This window comes from Neopsephotus bourkii, unplaced genomic scaffold (assembly GCF_033783945.1).
Source record: "Neopsephotus bourkii isolate Nb327-2 ecotype Australia unplaced genomic scaffold, CSIRO-AGI_Nbou_v1 NB_994, whole genome shotgun sequence".
Lineage (NCBI taxonomy): Eukaryota > Metazoa > Chordata > Aves > Psittaciformes > Psittacidae > Neopsephotus > Neopsephotus bourkii.
Genome location: NW_026901486.1, coordinates 1,767,738 through 1,790,649, shown reverse-complemented (window position 1 = coordinate 1,790,649; position 22,912 = coordinate 1,767,738). Strand labels below are relative to the sequence as shown.

At 35.4% G+C, this 22,912-nt stretch overlaps 2 protein-coding genes across 2 annotated transcripts; both read left to right on the top strand.

Annotated features, from left to right (window-relative positions):
• Window positions 1-4,179: 4,179 nt before the first annotated feature.
• SPON2 (spondin 2) lies at window positions 4,180-11,259 on the top strand. The gene is made up of 6 exons (XM_061359792.1): window positions 4,180-4,747; window positions 5,543-5,768; window positions 6,126-6,349; window positions 6,630-6,821; window positions 7,877-8,051; window positions 10,232-11,259. The coding sequence occupies exons 1-6, from the start codon at window positions 4,580-4,582 to the stop codon at window positions 10,408-10,410; spliced, it is 1,164 nt and encodes a 387-aa protein (XP_061215776.1). The 5' UTR covers window positions 4,180-4,579; the 3' UTR covers window positions 10,411-11,259.
• Window positions 11,260-16,130: 4,871 nt separating this feature from the next.
• On the top strand, window positions 16,131-22,044 carry LOC133215658 (transmembrane emp24 domain-containing protein 11-like). The gene is made up of 5 exons (XM_061359777.1): window positions 16,131-16,368; window positions 17,184-17,284; window positions 18,102-18,227; window positions 19,948-20,094; window positions 21,569-22,044. The coding sequence occupies exons 1-5, from the start codon at window positions 16,239-16,241 to the stop codon at window positions 21,716-21,718; spliced, it is 654 nt and encodes a 217-aa protein (XP_061215761.1). The 5' UTR covers window positions 16,131-16,238; the 3' UTR covers window positions 21,719-22,044.
• Window positions 22,045-22,912: the final 868 nt, after the last annotated feature.

Genomic DNA, 22,912 nt, shown 5'->3' with positions numbered 1-22,912 from the left:
TTGGTCAAATATAGGTATGGATTAAAGGGTGAGCTAAGCAGTTTTCTAGAATTCTATTGATGGTTTATTAGACTTCCAATATATATATGTAGTGGTAGTTTACATATCTAGTTCATATGTGTACACTTATTTTAGGTACCTTAATCTACAAACTAAGTTTTTGTCCCAAAAGTTAAACAGAGATTAAAGCTTCCTTCACTTCTGTTGTACCATCCAATATTGGAAGTGCTTTATTTGATTATGTAAATGCTTTATTTTATACGAGCTTCAAGACAACACCACAATTTCTCCATACTAAAGTATTCTACTGCTTGCCAGTCTGGTACTGAGATTTTACAACTTAGAGCTCAGAGGGCTTTGACCTGAGTGTAAACCTTTTGGTACTGCTGAGTGTCCATAATTGTATGTGTATCCATGGTAACTACAGGAGAGAAAGTATGGGTATATAATCCTTCTTAAGTAATACTCTGTTACGTTTTTCTTGATAGACAAAAGATGCTAGCTAGTCATAAGCATATTAAACAGCCTGTGAATATCAAAGTTCCTCATATACTCTTTACCAGCAAAATGGAAATTGGTTTAATAAAATTGTAATGTGGGGTAATACTTCAGGAATACACATACGAAATTTCTGAAGCTCCTGTTTTGAACAAAGGTGGGCAAACTAACTTCAGAGCCATCATTCTCTCAATCCTACACTTGACTGGAAAAGTCATAAATAATCACGCCAATCTTGTTGCTTACCAGAAAAAGGGCTAAATTATTCTCTGACTAATCAAAATGGAATTTACACCCTTTTAAAGCGCTATATTCCTGTATGTTTGCCTAAATGCGGTCATATAGGTCATACAGGTTGCCCAGGGGGGTTGTGGAGTCTCCTACATTGGAGATATTCAAGGCCCGCCTGGACAAGTTCCTGTGTGATGTACTCTAGGTTACGCTGCTCTTGCAGGGGGGTTGGACTAGATGATCTTTTGAGGTCCCTTCCAACCCTTGGGATTTTGTGATTCTGTGATTCTATATAAATGTTTTGGTACATTGTAAAAGATTAAAAACTCAACCTATTGAGTGTTTTGCTATATTTTTAAGTAGAGATTTTTCCTTGTTTGTTTATTATTTTCGCTTAGCAAAAATACAGAATATTTTAGACACAGTTATGACTGTTATTTAACCCCTAAAATATATGCATACCACTTTTGTTTTATATGTTCTAGCTTTCATCCTGTGAGTCTTGCTAAAGCCTGTAGGTAAATCTTGTAAGACTTACTGACAAGAAATTTTATGTTCCTGCAAGTAAAACTAAACACAAGGCACACTTTGGCACTGATGCTTATGTGAAGCAAGCTTTCTATGCCTAGTCCCTCAACATTCAAGGTCTACAGCAGTATGCATGTGGATAGAAAATAGGCGTACATGAAGAGACACAAATTTGAAAAACAAAAGCTAATTTGCTGTAAAAGAGAAAGATTTTATATGTAGGTAGACTGTTTTTTAAAGGAAGCTTTTTTCCTGATTTCCATGAGTTTTCAGTTGCTTTTTAATGAGACATCAAAACTGAAGGAAGAATGTAAGCATAGATTCTGATCCCACAGCAATTTTTTTCTCCAGGTGCTGGCCCACAGAAATTTGGCATCTGTGGTTTCCCAGCCATGAAAGTAGTCCATTGAGTGGAAATCTGGGTGTTTTCTTCTGTTTTCTCTTTTTCTCCCTTCTCATCTATGAGATATGTTTGGTGTTTTGATGTCCTTCACAATGTCAGAGACTGATTATGTTTAGCACAGTTCTATGTAAAGAAATAAGGCTGGGAGTCCTCAAGTTAGTATTTTCTGACACCATTACTCGGTATTACTTTATTTTTCTCTGTATTCTCTTCATTCAGCCATGGGGGTGGAGAGATGCTAGAAGATAATTAAATAAATTTATAACCACTGTATTTTGTCCAACAATTTCATTACGAATCCAACAAACATAAGAATGAGGCTGTAGCTCCTGAAGATATTAATCCTGAGAAACTTGTCATGGTAGAGACCTAAATGTAAACAGGGAAAGGTCCAGTGTAAGAATAGCAAGGAAGAAAATCTCCATTTTGAACATCATTGGAGAACAAGAATAAGGACTAGAATACAGTTTCCCTGAAAGTATCTGCAATCTTTGAGGAAAGAATCCCTCTTTAGTTTTCAGATTAAAAAGCTTCAAAGTACCACATCTCCACATCAGTAAGGTAGAAAAAGAAATTATCTAGACTCAGTAGATCCATATTCAGACTATGTATTCCATTAACTGCATATCTGATGTTGAAGACTGTGATAACCTCAAGAAATTGGAGTAATGGAGCTCTAGAAGAAGGATAAAGTGATTAAAAAGAATTGTAGGACTGGAAAACCTCTTGGATGGTCATACATCATGCATTCTTATTCCAAAGGAAGAATCAACTATAACTTTTGTGATTTTTGATATTTGTTTGTCTACTCTGTACTTAGAAACCTCAAATGACTTCCCAAGTTAATGACTTCCAGTGATTCAGTTTCTTTCATCATTTAATAAGTTTTTCTTATAATATCTGTGCCAAATTATGCAGTCTGCATGTATTGTCCTGTGCCTGGACACATTCATAACATGTAGTCATGGAACCAGAATGATCTAGTCTGGTGATGTGCCTTTTGCCAGTAATTATTCTTCGAAAGGAAAAGGCTAGACTGATATACTAAATAGCTCTGTGCTATATCCAGAGTTAATTATTTTTTCTCACTTTAAGTGTTGTCCTGGAAGTGTCACAGTATGTTTCAATATATGAAGTTAGCTCATTCAGTAATTAAGATGGTAAACATCAAAGCCTACTGAAGTTTAAAGCTACTTAGTAATAAATAAGTAAGCCTTAAGTAATTTTAACACTGCTCTGAGCAACATACTTTAAAACTTGTGGGACCTTTGTATAGTTCCTCTAGGTAGCTGCATGGGTGGGAAAGATCACCCGCTTGTGTAAATAACACTCAGTTCCCTAAGGAACCCATGGATCTGGAATTCTGTGCATAAGAGGAAGTGAGCTGGATGTAGTTGAAATATCATCCTTCAAGAAACACTCAAAGAACTGGATAAAAGTATCCATGAAGTCTCTTTGCTCTTTTTCTTAGTGGAGTCTGGCTCCTGGAACAGAAATAAGTTATGGAAAACATTGCATTAGCACAGGATGAAGGAAGGGGTCTTGGAGATAAAGGGCATGTCCATGTCTAGGTGGCTTAACTTGCCACAGAATTCCCATAATCTATCCAGATGCACAGGAATTGTGGTTATGGGTGCTGAATCCATTTGTGTTGAAGCATGTTATAAATTCCATTTGCCAGGAGAATATCAATGGAAATTCCACTCACACATCCTAGTTTATTCATCTTTTGGCTTTTCTTAATTTACCATGGGGTGAGGAGCAGAGGGGAAGGATAAGTTTCCAGTTAAAGTGCTGCAACAAAGTGCCTGTAAAGTTATCTGGTTGTTTGGTAACATCCTCCTGGTGGACCACGGCATGTCACTTAAGATAGATATATATATATATATATATATATAAAACTGTGATGGCCTAGTTTCATCTGAAAAAAATTACTGTGTGCTTGTTTTGGTCATTTTCCATATGCTCTACCATCCTATTGGAGATCTGTGGAAGTACTTAAGTGACATTCCTCACAATTTCAAAAGAAAATCCTATGAAAGACTTTCTTCACGATTCACTCTAAACTTTCGAACTTAACTTCTTTTGCTGACCAGCCCAAGTAGCATTTATTAACCTTATAGGCATGGCACAACCCCCCTCTTTCCCTTTATTTGGAATGTGGTGGGGAAAATAATTTAAAATCAATATTAAACATTATTTCTTAATAGGGTCTTTATATTATATATAGTTTTTCATAGAAAATTTAATTTTAGTGATATAAGTATATGTGCTGTGCTACAGAGGATGTATGATTTCACTGCAAGAATAAGATTTTTATTTGGGGTTTTTACTCTGAAGACAGCTAAGAAAAATCTCAGAGCTTCCCAAAACCACTCTTTCCAAAGAAACCACAGTGTTACAGAGCCCTTTCATCATCCAGCATATGGTACTGTAGGACACAAAAATATACACTGTACTACTTCAGATTAATTCATATTTGCAGCAGAGACAGTCTCTGTGAGTATGTGCAATTAGGAAATGTAACTTTTTTTTCCTCTTGACTTTTTTAGCTGCCTCACCCGTTTTATTTGAGCACATACATATGGTGTGTGAGGGTGAGCAAGCTCTCTGTAAATGTTTGGAAGGAGCATCTGTCAGACAATAAAACTTACAAGCAAACATGCTTCTCATTTAAAGTGTATTCACTAGAACTATTCCAGCGTTGGAACCAGTTCATTTGTATAGCTTGGAGGCATTAATCAGAGCAGAGAACTGTAAAAGCACCAGAAAACTCAAACTGTTGCTAAGAATCCAAGGTACTTTTTTTAAAGCATTTCGTCTATTCGGCATCACAGTCTTCTGATAGGAACCTGGACCAGTTGACAGGCAGAAAACCTCTGATGGTGCACCCGAAAAGCCTGCAAACAAGAAGATGGCATGCTTTTTGCAAACCTGGAAAGTGTAAAGATTACAATAATTGTTGGACCAAAGGGACCCTCTTCAGGCATAAATAGCAAGACTCCTACTGTCTTCTCTTGCAGAGCAACTCAGCTGCCAGCAAAAGCAGGTGCTCTCCCCCTACCAGTGCTCCAGAGGAAATATTTAGTGAGTATTCACAGCTCTTTTTACAAATTAATATGTTCTTAGTGTTTTACTTATATTTGTATAGTTTTCTCAAAGGACAAAAGCATTTAAAAGTAAGTTTTAAAGGCTGCTATTTTAAACAATTGCTGGATTTCAACAGTCTGATGCAATTGCCATACTAATTTAAAAGCAAAATTTGCACAACCTATGACAGCAACTTTTAAAAAATACTGGTTTTTAACAACTGTGTAGGTTAAACAATCTGAAGGAATTACAACGTATTTTTAAATGCACAAGCTATGACAGCACCGTAATTTATATAAATATGAAATGCATTTGATTTTAAATGTTATGCCATAAAACAGCCCTTGTAGAACACAAATTTTAAATAAATCATTTCTTTTGGCAAGGGAACCTGCAATTTAATCTTTAGAAGAATAAATATACCACTAATGTTTTCCACAGAAACAGTTGCTACTCTAATTAATTCAAGATGTGACTCTAATAAGATTTCAAAAGAAAATCAGAAACAGATTTTTCTCAGTGGTAGGACTATGGGCAAGGTTAAGATATTTTAATTTTCATTAGAAGCTCTTGTCTCAGGTAGAGTTAGAGTTTTGTAGCATAAAGCATGAAAAGATCAAATCTGAAAGCATTATAATAATATTTTTAGAAGCAGAACAGTTTTTAGTGTTTCAGATGCTTTCTTTTTGGTTATAACTTACGGTACATTACATTTTATTAGGTAACTGTTACTCAATTTTGAGTTTAGAGTGACTAATGTTGCTAACGTATTTTTTCTTCTTTGTGTGGAAGGGAATGGAAAACCTGACGTTTGTCTACCGCTCCTGTAAAGTTATCTGGACATTACTTGTAACAATACTAGGTTATGCCAGCAGCTTGCCTGTGGGTGATGATTCTATTTGCACAACAGAGGAACTTGCTAAATACAGCATAATCTTCACAGGGAAATGGAGTCAGACTGCTTTCCCTAAGCAGTACCCACTTTATAGGCCCCCAGCACAGTGGTCATCAATGCTAGGTAAGTGAAGTATGCCCAGTTTTTAGAACAAATAAATCTTTTGACCACTGTGATCTTTTTATTTAACAGTCAATTTTAGGATAACAAATGAAAAAGGAAAAAAATAGCCAAGTTATTAAGAATGAAATGCAGACACGTGAAGTATCCACAGTGCTTTCAAAAATCCACAACTGTTTTCAATTGACTTCTGTATTCAATTGGCTGCAGCTGAAATAAACAGAGATAAGCCAAATGTTTTAGTGTTCACTCATTTTTATACACATTTTTTTTTAACCTCAGAAATAAAACAGAGAAATTGAATAAATAGGGACAATCTAAACCAGACTTTTATGTCATGCCGTGTATTCACTCAAATAGGTGTTACTCATAGTTCTGACTACAGCATGTGGAAAAAAAATGAATATGCCAGCAATGGTGTCCGTGATTTTGCTGAAAAGGGTGAAGCATGGGTATTAATGAAAGAAATAGAAGAAGCTGGAGAGAAAATTCAGAGTGTACATGGAATCTTCTCTGCTCCTGCCATTCCCAGTGGTACAGGACAAACATCTACTGAATTAGAAGTGCATCCAAGACATCCCTTAGTAAGTAAATACACATATTAATTTTAAACGTTCATTTTATGTCACTAGCACCCAAAATTAAATATTTGAATTCTCACTCATAGGAATAATGTAATGCAATGAGCTAAAAACCATGTGATGTTTCAGGGAGCACTGTACAGGTTCTATAAGGTAGAAGATTACAATGACATTTCTTATAAAATTTATAAGTTATTATATATATATATATATGTATACTATAAGCAGGACTGGAGCATTTGAAAAAGTGGTGCAATCCTGATGGATCATTTTGTTTCATTAGGTTTCATTTGTGGTACGAATTGTTCCAAGCCCCGACTGGTTTGTGGGTATTGACAGCCTAAATCTCTGTGAAGGAAACCGCTGGATGGAAGAAGTATCAGTAGACCTATTTCCATATGATGCTGGAACTGACAGTGGTTTTACATTTTCCTCCCCTAACTTTGCCACTATTCCACAGGACACAGTTACAGAGGTAGGTGTATATACATAGGTTAGCACTTAATACCTATACGTTTTGAGTCCTCCCTCTAAAAGATAACTATTCTATGAGTACAAAATAGGCTCTTGCAAATCTGATTTCAGTATTGAAGACTGCTGATGCTCTCTTTATATAGATTTATTACACAGCTGATAATCCTACTGCTTTTGTTTATTTTCTGTATCATTCAAATTCATTAGGTAAATGGAGCTGGTTCATGAAAATTTGGCTCTACATTTAAAGTTTTTCTGTAAAATCTGAATATTTTTATATCACTTTTAACAATTCATAAACCACCAGGAAAATAAAAGTACTGACAAAAGTCCTGGCCTTACTAAATATGTATCTAAACAGGAAAATTTTTAGTAGTGAATACTGATTTGGGGAGGAGTCTTCAGTTAAAAGCATTGCTGAAACCTGAAACTTACACTTGAGGGAAAGGAGCTAAGGGAAAGCAGAGGAGAACTTCATCACTACTGAGGTGACCCCAATTTCAATCTCTTTTATTGCTTGATACTCTATATGCCTCATCTTTGCTTTTGTTATTTAAGGGTGGTGGAGAGCAAAGGATTTTGATTCAAATGTTTTAAATACTATAAACATTCAGTTAATCCTTTCTTTAAGGTTTTCTGTAGCCAAATGCTCTGCTAATAAGAGGACTGAGAAGCTGGAAAACAATACAATTGACCTTCTAGAACCATATGATAGCTGCTATAGCATACCTAGCACAATATGATACTCTTGTATTCTTCCTTGTAATAACATCTACTTCTTTCCATCAAACCATTCCATACATTACTGTGGTTTCAGTACTTCCCACTTCAGTCCTCTGTAAAAGGTTGGCACAATTCATTGTGCCTAGTCTCAGAGCATTATGCACAAAAAGTCTAGGATTACCAGCAGTAGTTATGTGAACAGAGGTTCATATAACCTGGTTATATGCATTTTACCTGCCAAAAAATATTAGTATGATGTATAAACATGATTTTACAGTTATCTTCTTACTAGTAGGATATAGTTTCTTTAAGGTTCTCCTTTTTATTTGACAGATCACTTGTTCCTCTCCAAGCCACCCAGCAAACTCATTTTATTATCCCAAACTCAAAATTTTGCCACCTATTGCTCAAGTAATGATGGTGAAATTGAAGAAAACCCAACTGGGTCTTTCTGCACCTTTTATTAATCCTCCAGCTAAAAGCAATGAAGTAATAGACTCTGTCTTAGGTAAGTGATTAGTTCTTCAATATGCTCAATTCTGTTATTCCCATTCGTTCAGAAAATATAGGGAAATCTGGCAAGTGATATAGATGAAAAAGGTGATTAGGCAGAATGTTCTCCTATTTGCATAGGAATGGTTTCCGGACTCACCCATGGGAAATAAAACAAGCCAGTTGACAAAAGAGAATTCCTGAAAAAAAAAGAGGAATAAGGATTCCATATTTGAGCTATGGTTCAATGTTTTGGGTTCTATTCACAATGATCACTTCTCAAGCCTTAGTATTGCATACATCAGGGAATTTTATGAGAAATACTGATCAGAATCAGAGCTTCAAAATTCTTTGCAACTTTGAAGTAAATATTCATCCTTAAGTTTCTACATGTTGACCAAGCAAAGTAACTATTGCCATTTTCCAGGTCAGAGGGTCTGATGGTTATATGCAATAAGAATTGATATAATTCAATTGGTCTGGGCATCTTTGTGATAGAAACACACACCCTCACAGCAAAAATAATGTTCTCTCATTTTTTTTAAATATACTGGCTAATCATCTCATTTAGGTAGGAAAATACTCAAATATGGACTCAAATCAGTTTTATGGGTAATTTTCAAATCTCCAAATCAATAAATATGTATTTAACATAATAGTTGCTCAAAGGGAAAGGTAGCAGTTGGACAGTGTCCACTGAGATTTTCTCATTACACTTTTCTAGTTGATTTTTACAAAGCGTAAGAAGAAGGGTTAATAATAAGACTGACATCCAAAATACTACTTGTGAGACAACAAAAGGCTAAATCCCCAGTGTTTTCCTAGAAGAGCTTCCATGTCCAAAAGCTTCTCCAGGATGTTTGAAGGTTGCATGCCTCTAGATCTATGCTGAAGTCACCTCACAGTCAGTGAAATTAAACTCATTCCCTACACTGTTAAAAATGCATGATTTATGCTTTAATAAATGTATTTCTCTACCAATATATAGCATTTAAATGTATTTCTATTACTAAACACACTATATTCAAAATGAGTGCTACATATCTCATTTTTAGTCATATGCCTTTCCTGCTACATTTGAAAGGAACATCTGGCCCTTTTTAGGATACAAATTTAAAAGAATGCGTTTAAAGTATGATATCTCGAAAGTTGTTTTTAATCATAGATCCCCATTTTACTCTATATAACCAGCAAATTGGTCTATTTAAAAACATATTGCAGAATCAAAAAGATTTTAATTACCAAAGATCAAATTGTCCCCCTCATTCCCTATAGAAACATGAGGATGAGTGATCACCAAAGAGATAGTGAGTTCCACTGTAATACTAGAAATCTGTGCCAGAGGTCACATATAGTATTGCATTTAAAGCTGTTTTTGTGCTCACCTATTTTACCCACAGATGCTATAATACAATTTTGATGCAATTTCCTATGGCAAGCAAAGTTTTCATTTAACCTGCTAAGGAATAGTCACCTATATTTTTATGAGAGATATTTTCAACGGAAGTACAGATTATGAAAAGCACTTTGGAGTTTCTGACTTCTATTTTTGCAGTAAATTAAAACTGTATTGAAATCCCTTTTAGTATTAAAAAGCTTCTAGTGGCAGAATATCTGTATTGGCAAAGGGAACTGCAGTGTACATACACAATAGGAAGATGACTTAATGATAAAAAAATGTGACTTTTCTCTAATCCTGAAGCAAATAGGGAAAAATGTTAAATGGAATTCTACGTGAACAACTGTAAGAACAGTATCTATCTGCAAAGGAATGTAAATATACCTAAATAAACCAAAGAAAACCTTTAATCCCAGTGTTTTCAGTAAGACATGGAAAGGCAAATGAGTAACAAAATCAATAGTAAATGCTTTTTTAATGCAATCTTTTGAATACAATTATTTAAAACATAGTTTTCTTTGATAGGAATTCTATGTTTTCAGTTCAGTAGATAATATGCTGCACTACTTATGTGTTATCTCAGACAGTCTGTAGACTACAATAAGAATAACAGTGTTGATGAGCTTAGGAGCTGAAAACAGACATTTTTGTCTGTGAGATACGGATTTTGCTAATGTCACATGTATTTTTGTACAAGAAAATGTTATTTGATCATCGCTCCTTAATGCTCTGCCAACTATGTATTTGACATAAGCACAAATTTATGTAATGTTACACTTTTATTGTGTGTATTGCAGAAACACCACTGGACTGTGAGGTTTCACAATGGTCTTCCTGGGGTCTCTGTAGAGGTATTTGCAGAAAGACAGGGACCAAGATCAGAACTCGTTTTGTAATCCTTCAACCTGCCAACAATGGAATACCTTGTCCGAATCTGGATGAAGAAATAGGATGTGAACCGGAGAATTGTATCTGAAATAAAGAAAAGATAATAATTTAGTTAATTTAAGAGTAGAATAAGTTTAACTAAATCTCAACTACATGTCAATCAATGTTCTTTATAATTCGGGTATGCTGCACTATTTTGCTGAAAAGATATATTAGATTGATTTTGAAAGCTGTTGTTTAATATCAAGATTTTGAAGGATTAAATTCCTAAGGTTTGGTGTGACAAAAGTACTTGATCATTTACAGACCAAAAACCCCAAATCAATCCTTGCTATAAATATACTGCAAGTTCTTGGAGTACCCTCTAGCGGCAGAAAAGAAGACATTTGGAAAGATTATACTTCACACACGTAAAAACCTTTCAGTCACAAAATATAAACTATAACGTTCTTAGATACTGTAATTTGTTGATCTACAGCTATTTATACCTAGACATTAGTTTTGTCTCTAAATTATGTTTTTATAATTTATTGGCATTGTTGTAGTCTTTCTAAACGGTGTGTTTAACGTGCATTTCTTCAGAAACTACCTACATAAATCAGAATGATCAGATGTTTGCAGTACGGTTAAGACAGTAGTATAACTGAGTAAGCTTGTCTTGAGACTTAGGAATATATGAAAATGTCTTTTTCTCTCAAGAATGAGAAGAATATCTGTTATGAGGACATTAGTCCAACAAAATTAGTAGAAAAATCAGAAGTGTGGATACTAGTAGATAACCTCTGAACTTAATTAAAAGTGTTATCTGAGATTTAAAACCTAACTGATTGTTTGTGTGTGTCCCTTATAAGACAAGTAGCTCAAAGTTAACACCATTGACCATACCATAAATTATATTATCTTTATATATGCAGTAAATGTGTCCTTGTTTCTTTAAGTGTTTGCTGCTATTTGTGTCATCCTAATCTTACCAGTGTTATAATGTTATCTAAAATTAAGGTATACAAATTAAGGTATACACAGATATAACAAACACAGTATGTCTGAAAATGTTCCTGACTGCAAATTCTAATGCTCAAATAACTGCTACACAATGAGTGTAACATATGGCTTATAAAGGGTTGTGGTTAACAATGAGGAAAAGAATTTTGGAATAGCTGTTCAATAGAATATGTTTACAGTCAGGCCACAAAACTTTTATAGCACACTGCAATTTTACACATATTCTGAATTGATATTGAACAGATATTGAAGAGGAGAGTTGATTTGAGTTGGTTCTTTTTGGAATATGCCAATATTAGAAAATGTATTATGAATTTAAAGGAGCACACTATTCTCTGCAGGGCTGAAACACATAAAAGGTTCTCTCTATATATTTTTTTTCAAAAGATAAGTCTTGCAAAGACCCAAAGGAATTTGAAACTTTATCAGACTAGACTAAGTTGGTCCTTCACATGCTGATAAGCACACAGTTGTTAGAGCTAAGTATAGGAACTTATGCATCATGCATTCTTCAGATTCCCACTGTTGCCTGGTTTTCAAAATGGTTTCAGTTACTCTTTTTATTGTACCTATTTTTTTCAGGTTCCTCTCCATTCTATAATGGAAATAATTTTACTACATTATCATTTTCATATTTTGTGTTTAGTTAATTTCTCCACCTTTTCAATTTTTTTCTTTTAATATTAATTTTACTCATTCTGTGTTTTCTTTGCTGGTAGCTTTTTTTACCATATAGTTAAATGGTTATCACCATCTCAGAAAACATAAGCACTGCCATGTTTTTACTGTATACATGACCTGAATTTAGGATCTTAGTCCTGCAAGACATGATTTAATAGTGGATCAGTCCCAGTGGTTACTCTACCCCTGAAGCCACTGTCCCAAAGGACAGTGAAAGAGAAGGAATGGGAAGGGGGGATGGAGTAGAAAGGGAATTGAATATGTAAAAACCAACATACTTCAGGAAAGTCCAGTTAGTGATAAATAACTTTTCTGGTTTAGAGTTTTTACATACATGAATAATCCTTCAAGCAGAAGTTTCCTGTTCAGTCAGTTACCTGGATGTGGGATTTTTGTAAGCAGTGACTACAGGAGACCTTGGTAAATATGGCATTAAGGATGCCCTTGTGGCTGTATAATGTTTGGCCATAAATGCAGTTCCAGGTATTGCCTTTGCAAACATTAGAGATAGAGACATTTTTTTGGCAAGACTGCGACTACAGTGAAATCTAGTGAAGCACATTCTAATGATGGAGACATTTCTTATAATGCATTTCAATTAAACTGATTGATGAGATACGTGATCCCTGTGTGAATATGAATAGGCCTTTGTAGCTTTTACTTTCAGCATAGTCTTGGATTTGTCTTAAAAAATTTGGGACAGTGAAGAAACACTGAGAAGCCCTTCCTTTTCCTTTACATTCAGTGCTACAGATGGCTGGCAGCCAAGACACTGTGGGCCTAAATACATGAGATTTAGGGAAGGAAATAGGTAAATTAATTCCTGGGTTAACCTAATCTCAGAAAACACTTTGGAAGGAAATTTGAAATAGCTTTGTAAAGACAATTTTATTAGCAAGAATGTTTTGTAGGAAGAATCAGATTTGATGCCTTGGCAGATATTCTTGCAGAATGGAAGAGATGGTTAAAGGTAAGTGTAGCAGCAAAAAAGTCACCATAGACTTGAACTGTGGTCCTACCATAAACTACAAATTGAGTTTGTGTAGTGGAACAGGGTACCTCATTATTGAGAACAACTTGTCCAGTACCTTAGGGAATTTAAGGTCAGCTAGCTGTGAACACATGAAAGCTCTTCCTATTGTCTTGTGGTTGCTAGGAATGCCAGATGAAGCTGCATATATATTTGTGTTTTTTATGGGCTGTGGCTTCTCTGTGAATATCCAATACAGCAGCTTGGTGGTTAATGCTAAGGAAAATACAGGGCAATATCGTAGATAAGTCATGGTACAGGAAGGACTGATGTGATCTATGAATGGAACTGAACTGAATAGAAAAGGCGGTACCATACCATAAACGTCACCTATTAAAACCTTAGGTAGTCTAAAGGAGAGGTCAGACATATTGTTCTACCAACTCCTTTAAAATGATTGGAATGGATGCCCAACATGTGTGTGTGAAACAAACTTACTAACTGCTGCTTGTAGCCCTGTTCTATTTTCCTAGGTAAATTTGTGTTCCCATAACTGAGGAGAAGCTGTATCAGAAGGCCACCTCTATACTATATAAGTGTACATTATAAATGGGCCAGCTCTATTAATCAGTCTCATCCACCAAGTTGCAGGCAATTGTCGAAATGGCACAGGGTCTGCTGTTAAAGATCATTTTGGGGAAGAAGAGTCTTGGATTCATTGAAAAACAGTTCTAATACCCTAATACCCTAAGTTTAGCATGGTCACAGAAACTAATGTGTGCCTATCTAGAAGGGAAAAGAAAGTGTATGGCAGCCTTTCTGATCACTGAGCAGAATGAGCACTGTCCCCAGTAGGACATAACTGGAATGTGAAGAAAAGATCTGAGAGTAATTTATGGTATAGAAGGCAAATAATCCCATTTCAAAGTATTCCAAGTCCCAGGTAATTAAGTACATTGGGAATATCTGCTCTGTCATGAATGATCCAACATAATAAAGTAACTCAGACTATCCATGGCAATATTTAACATGCTCAGAAAATAAATCTAGCACTTGATATAGTAATTCTAGAGTCAGCTGAATCCTATTTAATGGGATGTTGCATGCAGAAGTTGTGCCTGTCATAATTTACAAGTACTGTGCATGCCTGAGACAAAAAGCTTTCAGTATGCTACATAACAACCTGATCACTCGGAGGTTGTATATTTTTGTTTGTTTGAAGTCCAGCAGCCCTACTGTGTCAGTATTTGCTAGCAAAAGTACATAAGCAATGTGTCTGTCCCAAGTGGTCTGGGCAGAGTAAAGGATAAAGTGGGGTCCCCTCGTATATCTTGTGTTCTGCCATTGGAAAATGGAATTCTGGAAACGTCAAGTAGTCAATAAAGAGCTAAAAGGATGATTGCTTAAGTAGCTCACCAACTGCAGCTAAATATTTACTTCTTTCAGGTGTAGCAGGGGATGAGAATATATGCAGGTGCATACCAGTTAAGATCTTCCGTGGTGGAGGCATGAGTGTCCAATTATATGATGAGAAACTATGTAATCTAAAATTATTTCTGATGGATAAATGTTAAAGCAGTAACAGAGTCCTAATATCACCCTTGAGACTCCTAAGGATTCAATGGCCGGAAGATGCAATTTGTATCCCCCTATCCTTAACCATGTGGAGTCAAAGAAAGAGAAGAAATACATAAGGAATCACTTCTCCTTCTCTCATAATCTCTTTATCGGAATAGGGATGTTGTATTTTGCTGGAGGTGAACTAGTACTTGTGCTAGAACTTCAGTGAAGATACTTCAAGATGTGAAATGGGTTGCACTAATGATAGTTGTAAGCCTGTGCTTATAGAATTGGATAGGAAGCCCAACATAGTTTTATTTATAGATGTAACCAAATAACAGTAAATGCAAATGGGACATTTAAAGAGGCACTTGGAAGAAGGTGTTAGATAATATGAGAAAAGGACTACTCATGACCCTTTGGTATACGGATTGTTTTGAGGATGCAACTTCTGCAGCTGAACATTTGCCAGCTATATAAAAAAAACCCCATAAAATCCAAATTCTACCTTTTCAAGAAAAATAAATGCTGATAAGCTTCCAGTAAGGAAATGGTGTTTTCCTTGTCTACATGCATATATAGCATGCATGTGTGCAGTAGAGGAAGCTTATACCCCATAATCTGAAGTCAGGATGTCAACTCTGAAGTAAACTGAGAGGTTCTTGAAGATACATTCAACGACGTCACTGAACATTTTCATTATCAAATCTCAGATGCTGCTGAGGAACATGGCAGTGCTGGAAAGAGTCAGTGCATTCAACAGGAGTGTTGCAAGCTTCTGAAGGGGAAAAATGAGCTTGAAATTGAATTCTTCCTACTGGGAATGATCCCATAGGTGGATCCTTCCTTGCTGGTAAATGACCGCATATCCTCTCACATTGAAACACTCTTTCATACACAGTGATCTCAGTTTATAAGACAAGGAGCACCTGAATGGTAAGTTAAGTCATCATCTGATATACAGATTGGTTTATATTAGTACAAAGAGTAAAAAGAAAGGCTTCAATCATCAATTTACACTATAATTTTCTTTGGAGAATTTATTAATCAGTATCTACAGATAGGACATTCTTATGTAGATAAATCTTATTAAGAAAGTGCTAATTTTGTTGTTTTCTTCCTGCTGCATCCTATTCATTAGTGTTTCAGATTCTTTCATTGACTTTCTTCTTCATATTTCTTTCAGCCCTTTTATCTATTCCCTGGTGGTTTAGTACAGATGTACATGTATGTTCAATGATTTAGGCTGCAAATTACAAGACTTCCTAATAAAAGAAGAGTGAAGCCCTGGAATAATCATCCAGAATAAATGGGAAAGATAAATTAACAAGGTCATTTTAGTTGAAAATTGAGCAGTTTATGGGAAGAGATAACCAATGCAGTTGCTTACAGTAACCAAGGGAACTGATCTCAAGTACCTGAAAGGTCCTTTCCACTTTCATGTACTTCTACGTGTATAATATAAAGTTTTAATCTAGATGCTGCCAAAGGGGAGAGATTTTGCAAGTTATCTTTTTCATGTTATCTCATTCTGCAGAACATACTGTAGTTATTTATAAATGTGTAACCACCAGCTGCCTTTTCTCACAGGTTTTTTTTTCCTCTCAAAAATACACTGATAAGCAGCAAACAGAGGACAACCACAAGACTGCATTTGTAAATAGTTGCTTTCAAAAGCAGTACAACTGGGATACATAAAAAACATGAAAAACCACTTAATAGGATTTCTTATGAACTTCTGGATTTCATTTTCACTTGCTTTGTATTTTCACAGTGGAGAAAGAGAAGAGAAATGTATAATTGAAGATATTCCCAGGGACACGTTGGTAATTGGTAGGTATCTGTCAACGCTATGTGATGTTCTAAACTATGCAATAATAAAGGTAGCTTGTAATGTAACAGGATGTTCTGTGATTGATGAATATGGTAAAGCTATGGTGCTAAAGAAAAGGGTACACTGAAAATAATCCCCCACAGCAGACGCTAGTCATAACATCTTCACATATTTTGTGTGTCTATCACACAAATAAATGCAGGTTTCTAGAGTGCTTAACTGACTAGACAAAGAAAAAGAGTGTTTTCTAACTCTACAGCAGTGGAATTCATGCTTCAGTGTGTGCTTTTGTACAGTCTGATTTCCTCATTTATACCAGAATTTCTGTAATGTGTTTTTCCGCATATGAATGGGAGAGTTACTTTTTTGATTAATACTGGCGTGGAAAAATCAGTTCAAGATGTACAAAAGTTCCATTTCACATGGGATATGACAAGCACATTAAATTACTGACAAATATGTAAAACCATCTTAAAAATGGAATTTGAATACAGCATACTTATGTTTTTAGAGGTCTTACCATGTCTTCTGTATACTATCTTGCCATAGCATCAGTAAGAGTAATCAGAAAGTATTACTTGTTAATCGACCATTTTTGTAATATTGTAGAACATTTTCTTGTGTAGTAAAAATTTATTGCATTTCACACTGCTGCAAAGTGCCCCTTGAGTGATTTTAATCAAAAGCATATGATATACATCTACTACTTTATTGTTAATCATTTATCTTTATATTTTTGCTGAAAAAGCAATAAAGATGTTTAATATTAAACTCTGTTTTTATTTAACACACTTTTGCCTCTGTTTTTATTCAGGGAATTACAAAGTACAACGCTGGGATATACAGAGGCAAGATTTTCTTGAATCTGCTCCTGGTTTAGGAATGATTGTGACTGTTAAATCTCCTTCTGCTGAGGTAAATATACTTTATGAATGCTTCTGTATGATTTATGAGTTCACTTTTGGTACTAGCAGGCAACACTATCAAAAAATAATAGACAATAGACACTTTCAAGGGAATAGTAGATCTTCAGTCTACCAGCTATTTCAGTATTTTGATGCTGAATGTTATAAACACCTCTTGATTTCTATCAAGGTAAATAGAAGTGAAAATGTTTGATAATGATGTGGGTGGACCATTTTTGCATGAAGACTGGCTTTGGGAAACTGTCATTAAGTATGTGACAACTGAGAAAACAGGGTAAATTAAAAAACCCTGAAAATTCACTAATGAAGTAAGGTGCTACAGAATGTACTTAAACAGCAGAAAGGAAAGCTGATAATAAACCAAACTGCAAAACTCAAGATTGCCATGAGGCTGCATGTAGTCATCCTGCATAGCAACTGCCTGCGCTGCTATGAGGTCCCAACCTTTTTCAACAATGGACAACTTAGATCTATGCCTAGAGTAAGTCTTAGTTTTCAAATGTTAAGTGCTTTAGGGAGTCTTGGCTTTTGTACCTTGCAGAAATCTATAACATTTCAATGTTGTGAGCCGAAATTGTTGATTTTTCTCTAAATCTATTCCGAAATGAATTCTAAATTCTATTTTAAATTTATTCTGAAATTCATTCTAAATTCTATTCTAAATTTATTCTGAAATTAAGATAAATTTAATTATCTCAGGGGGTTTAATTGATTACATTTCACATCCAATTCAGAGTACTGTTTTTTGATTGTTTCATTGACATTTATGATGTACATACCCAACATATATAATATCTAAATTACAGGTACAATTGTCAAAACTGTATGGGCCTCAAGGAACATTTTCTTTTACATCCTACCTTTCTGGGGAGCATTTTATCTGTTTACAGTCTAACTCCACAAGACTTGTGGCACTCGCAGGAAGTAAACTGGTAGGTGATTCTTTAAATATTTGTTGTTGGAATAGTATCCATTGTTTACAAACTACAGAGATTAGAAACTAGATTAGAAGTTGGTCTAACTTCTACCGGATAATTTAACTTTTCCTAGTAATTAAAAAAGACAAACCTAGAATCATGAAGATGTAGAGATAGATTTCTGCTATTTAAGAATCAAGATTAATGAGGAAAGACTAATAACTGTAAAGTGGTTTAACGTTTGTACAGTACTTTGAACGTGAAAGATTCTGATTAATAAGAAGAACTATTTGGTTCAAAATATAAGTATGTAAGATTGAGGTAGGCCAAATTTCATCCTAGATGCTTTAGGAATGTGTAGATGACACAAAACCAAGAAGAGTTAACAGTACTGAAGTGGGACTGTTACACTGGAATTAGCAGGTGTTCTTATAGGCTGATTTACAGAAATGAATGGAAATTTAATCGTACACATTGAAAAAGTATTTTGGTTCTAATAATAAAAAAATTTACAAAGCTCATCAGCTAGAGAGGCTAAGGGGGATAAAGCATTGGTTGATCATAGTTAACTACACTCCATGAATGTGATTCTGAGGATACACAAGAAGATTTTTATCTTGTATAGATGGAGCTGTATTAATGTAATTGTACATGATGCATGCCTCATGTGCAGTTCTGGTCATCTTATATAAAAGAAGTGAACAGATGAAGGGAAGGAGGACACTAACAGCACAGATATCAAATAGGGAATTTTGTACAGTGTAAGGGCATGAAAGTAAAAAAAAAAGAACCAGATGCAGTGGTGTTTATCTGAACTGCTTCAAGGTTAAACAAAGGCTACCATGAGGTTGTGAGATGGATTTCTGGATATTGAGTTGACTAACTCTAAGAGAGCTGAAAGATGTGCTCTTCATTTGCAGTGGATGTGCGAGTAGATCAAAATCCTATCGTGGCAATACCAAGCTCTAAAATTTCTGCAGGTCATCTGTTTTGCTAAAATGTTTTTATTTTGTCTTAGGTACAAATTGGCTTCTAAGAAAAATTTCTCCTATTTTAGTAAATTTTTTCATTCATGCCAAGATAAATTGCATAATATTGCGAGCTCCATTCTCCTCTTTTCTTTCTGCGGGTCTATTGCTTGGCAGGTTTGGGGCATTTTTGCTATAGATTGTAAAACAGTTAACAGGTTATTGGGAGGTATTTCATACTGGATATATTGTGTGTGGAGAAACAAAAAGACACTTTATGAATGGTTCTGCTTTAACACCTATGTTGCATGCAAATAATGATTCAGCTGGTCTCCAGTCTTATATTCCTCTTAGTGCAGAAAACCTAGAATTGCGTCTGTAAAGAGCTTCCTGCAGTACTCCTGAAGAATGTAATTTCTGTAATATTAGGATGGAATGTGGAACACAATGAGCAGTCCTAATGCTGCTTATTTATTTAACTAGATTGACGAAGAAGAGAAACTATTTTCTTGGTTGTTGAATCAGTACTAGCATAAAATAATGCCTTAGCATTAGTGACGACTGCAAATTTATATAATTAATTTTAAAATAAAATTAAGAAACACTTTGAATACCACACCTGATTCTAATTTTAGGAAGGATTTCTGTAAGCAGTTAAAACTGGTTTCCTGTCATGAGTAAAGGGAAATTATCCATTGTTTCTTTTTTTCTAAGGAATTTTGAAAGCACACAAGACACAGTAATGAGAACATCTTCTCTGTTCACAGCGTATCCATTTGGACATTAGAGTTGGAGAACATTTTTTGGATGAATCTGTTGTTCAAGCAAAAGACAAAGTGAATGAACTTAACATTAAACTAGAACACCTAATTGAGCAAATTCATCACATATCCAAAGAGCAAACCTATGAAAGAGTATGTATGTTACTTATTGGAAATGTTAAAAATATTGTACATAGGCTTATTGATTTATAAAGTATTACGAAGTTTATTATTTCATTACAGTGTTATTTTTAACTAACTCATAAAAATCTAGAGGTGTGTAACCAAAATAGCCTACATTGCTTTGCAAAGTATTTTTAAGCTGCGACATAAAAACTAGTCACTGTGAACTCAAGCTTATAGTAGCAGGTGTTATTTTCAAACAGGAATTGCCAAATATGTTTTTCTTGGTCAGAGTCAGTAACAGGATCTGAACAGGTGCCAGGTATGGTCGCTGGTGATGTTGCCAGCTGTTGTTTCCATGCTGGTCCATGTGCATAATCTTTATTAGAGTGGGCACAAATGACTGAGTGTATACATTTATATATCTCCCTGCAGTTAGAAATAAAGCTTTACTTGAAACAAGTGTACATCTATTAGAATCATAGAATAGTTAGGGTTAGAAAGGACCTTAAGATCATCATGGGCAGGAACACCTCACACTAAACCATCTCACCCAAGGCTTCATCCAACCTGGCCTTGAACATTGTCAGGGATGGAGCATTCACAACTTCCCTGGGCAACCCATTCCAGTGCCTCACCACCCTAACAGGAAAGAATTTCTTCCTTATATCCAATCTAAACTTCCCCTGTTTAAGTTTTAACCCATTACCCCTTGTCCTGTCACTACAGTCCCTAATGAAGAGTCTATCCCTAGCATTCCTATAGCCCCCCTTCAGATACTGGAAGGCTGCTCTGAGGTCTCCACACACCCTTCTCTTCTCCAGGCTGAACAGCCCCAACTTTCTCAGCCTGTCTTCATACAGGAGGTGCTCCAGTCCCCTGATCGTCCTCGTGGCCTCCTCTGGACTTGTTCCAACAGTTCCATGTCCTTTTTATGTAGAGGACACCAGAACTGCACACAATACCCCAGGTGAGGTCTCACGAGAGCAGAGTAAAGGAGCAGGATCACCTCCTTTGACCTGCTGGTCACACTCCTTTTGATGCAGCCCAGGATACGGTTGGCTTTCTGGGCTGCAAGTGCACACTGCCTGCTCATGTTCATTTTCACTTTCCTATAGGTATGCAGCCTGTCAGACTATGTTTGAAGTACATCAACTAATTACCTAAAGAAAGAAATTTGGCTGCAAAAAGTTTCTTGACTGCAATATGGAAGTGTCAGTAAAGCTTAAGCTGCGCTAATGGAACACATTTAGCACAGAGTATCTTCTGCGAAGAAGGGAAATCTGTTTGCCTTTCTGCTTCAGGATACAGTGTCTGCTTCTCATTTTTTATTTTCAAAGATACCCACCCTCTGGATAAGAATAAGCTTTCATTTTTACCAACATGAAAAAAGTATTTGCTCACTACTGTGCACAAGAGGGTTGCCTGTCTAGTTACCTGCACAGCAGCATGAAACACACAGATGCCAAAAGGTAGCAATGATGCTTTTCTTTTTTTTCTTTAGGAGCGTGAAGAAAAATTTCGGAAGACAAGTGAAGGGACCAACAGCAATATTGTTTGGTGGGCTATTGTACAAACACTGATCCTCATCTCCATTGGAATCTGGCAAATGAAATCACTCAGAGATTTCTTTATCTCTAAGAAGCTTGTTTAAGTCTTATAAAGTAAATGCCCAGGTTCAAAAATTGCACACCATGTAACACCTAATGTATAAAAACCCTCCTATGAGAAAATTGGTTGTATATAACTCTCAAGCTTCTCTGACTCTGCTTTCTCTATTTATATCACAACCACTGGCTTCCCCTTACATTTTACTCCTTGAACCCCATGCTTTATCAGTTCCATCCCCCCTGCAGATGTAAAGCTAAATCTAAAGGAACTCGGTGACTAAAGCAGCACTTAAGTTCAAATCAGGATTGTTATATCTAAAATAGAAATAAATTAAAGAAAACTAAACTTAATATTTTGAGGTTTTCTACTTACTTAGTAATCTTATTCGATACTACCATAAACAGTTCAGCATTTCAGACTGACTATGGTTCAGGTAGTAGGCAAAGAAACAACTATATTCCCTGTGGTGCTTAGTTTGTTGCCAGTGTCTTGAAGTCCACCTAGCTGTAACACCTACCTTTTCCTCAAATATAATTGTGAATGTTTTCTTTTAAAATATTCAAAGTTTTCAGTGACAGTGGAGCCCATCCTTAAAATTATAACCAGCAGCTGCAGCGATTACCATGCAAGAGAGAGACCCACACAGACAATTTGAAATTTCACTTTCTTTTTACTTTCAGATAAACCCTAAACATTAGGCTATAGAGTTGAGATCAGACCTCTCCCACAGTTGTTTATGTAAGTTATGGTATTTATGAAGTATGCCAAAGTAAGTCAAATTACAGGTTTCTTAATAAACACTGTATTTGTGACTATATTTTTTATTTTATTACCATACTGAATTCTTCAGTCTGTTTCTGTGTTGGAGAATTATTTCTATTTTAATTATTCAGCAACCATATGATGACTGTCTAAGGGGCTTGCCAGTTTTTGACTTAATCATGTATTTACATTTCACTTACCGCAACTTTGTTGAATATATCTTTAGGCCTTAATTTAGGTAGTTTATGTACAACTATCAGAACAAGCTACAGTATCATGTAATTAAAAATAAAAAGCTATGGTTAGTAATTCAGATAAAGCACCAGTAGTGTAAGAAGGAGTTGGAGGTCGTTATAACATCACTCACCTCAGCACTTGATTAAAATATAATTAACTTGAAAAAGTTTCTTGATAGCGCTGTGATACTAGAATATTGTGGTTTGACTTCCTACTTCTCTTTCCAGACCCTTCACTA

Coding starts and splice junctions, on each gene's coding strand:
- SPON2 (XM_061359792.1), top strand. CDS start 4,580: ATGCTTTTTGCAAACCTGGAAAGTGTAAAGATTACAATAATTGTTGGA. Junction 4,748..5,542: donor TGCTCCAGAGGAAATATTTA/GTGAGTATTCAC, acceptor TTTGTGTGGAAG/GGAATGGAAAACCTGACGTT. Junction 8,052..10,231: donor AGTAATAGACTCTGTCTTAG/GTAAGTGATTAG, acceptor TGTGTATTGCAG/AAACACCACTGGACTGTGAG.
- LOC133215658 (XM_061359777.1), top strand. CDS start 16,239: ATGAAAAACCACTTAATAGGATTTCTTATGAACTTCTGGATTTCATTT. Junction 16,369..17,183: donor CAGGGACACGTTGGTAATTG/GTAGGTATCTGT, acceptor GTTTTTATTCAG/GGAATTACAAAGTACAACGC. Junction 18,228..19,947: donor CACTCGCAGGAAGTAAACTG/GTAGGTGATTCT, acceptor CTCTGTTCACAG/CGTATCCATTTGGACATTAG.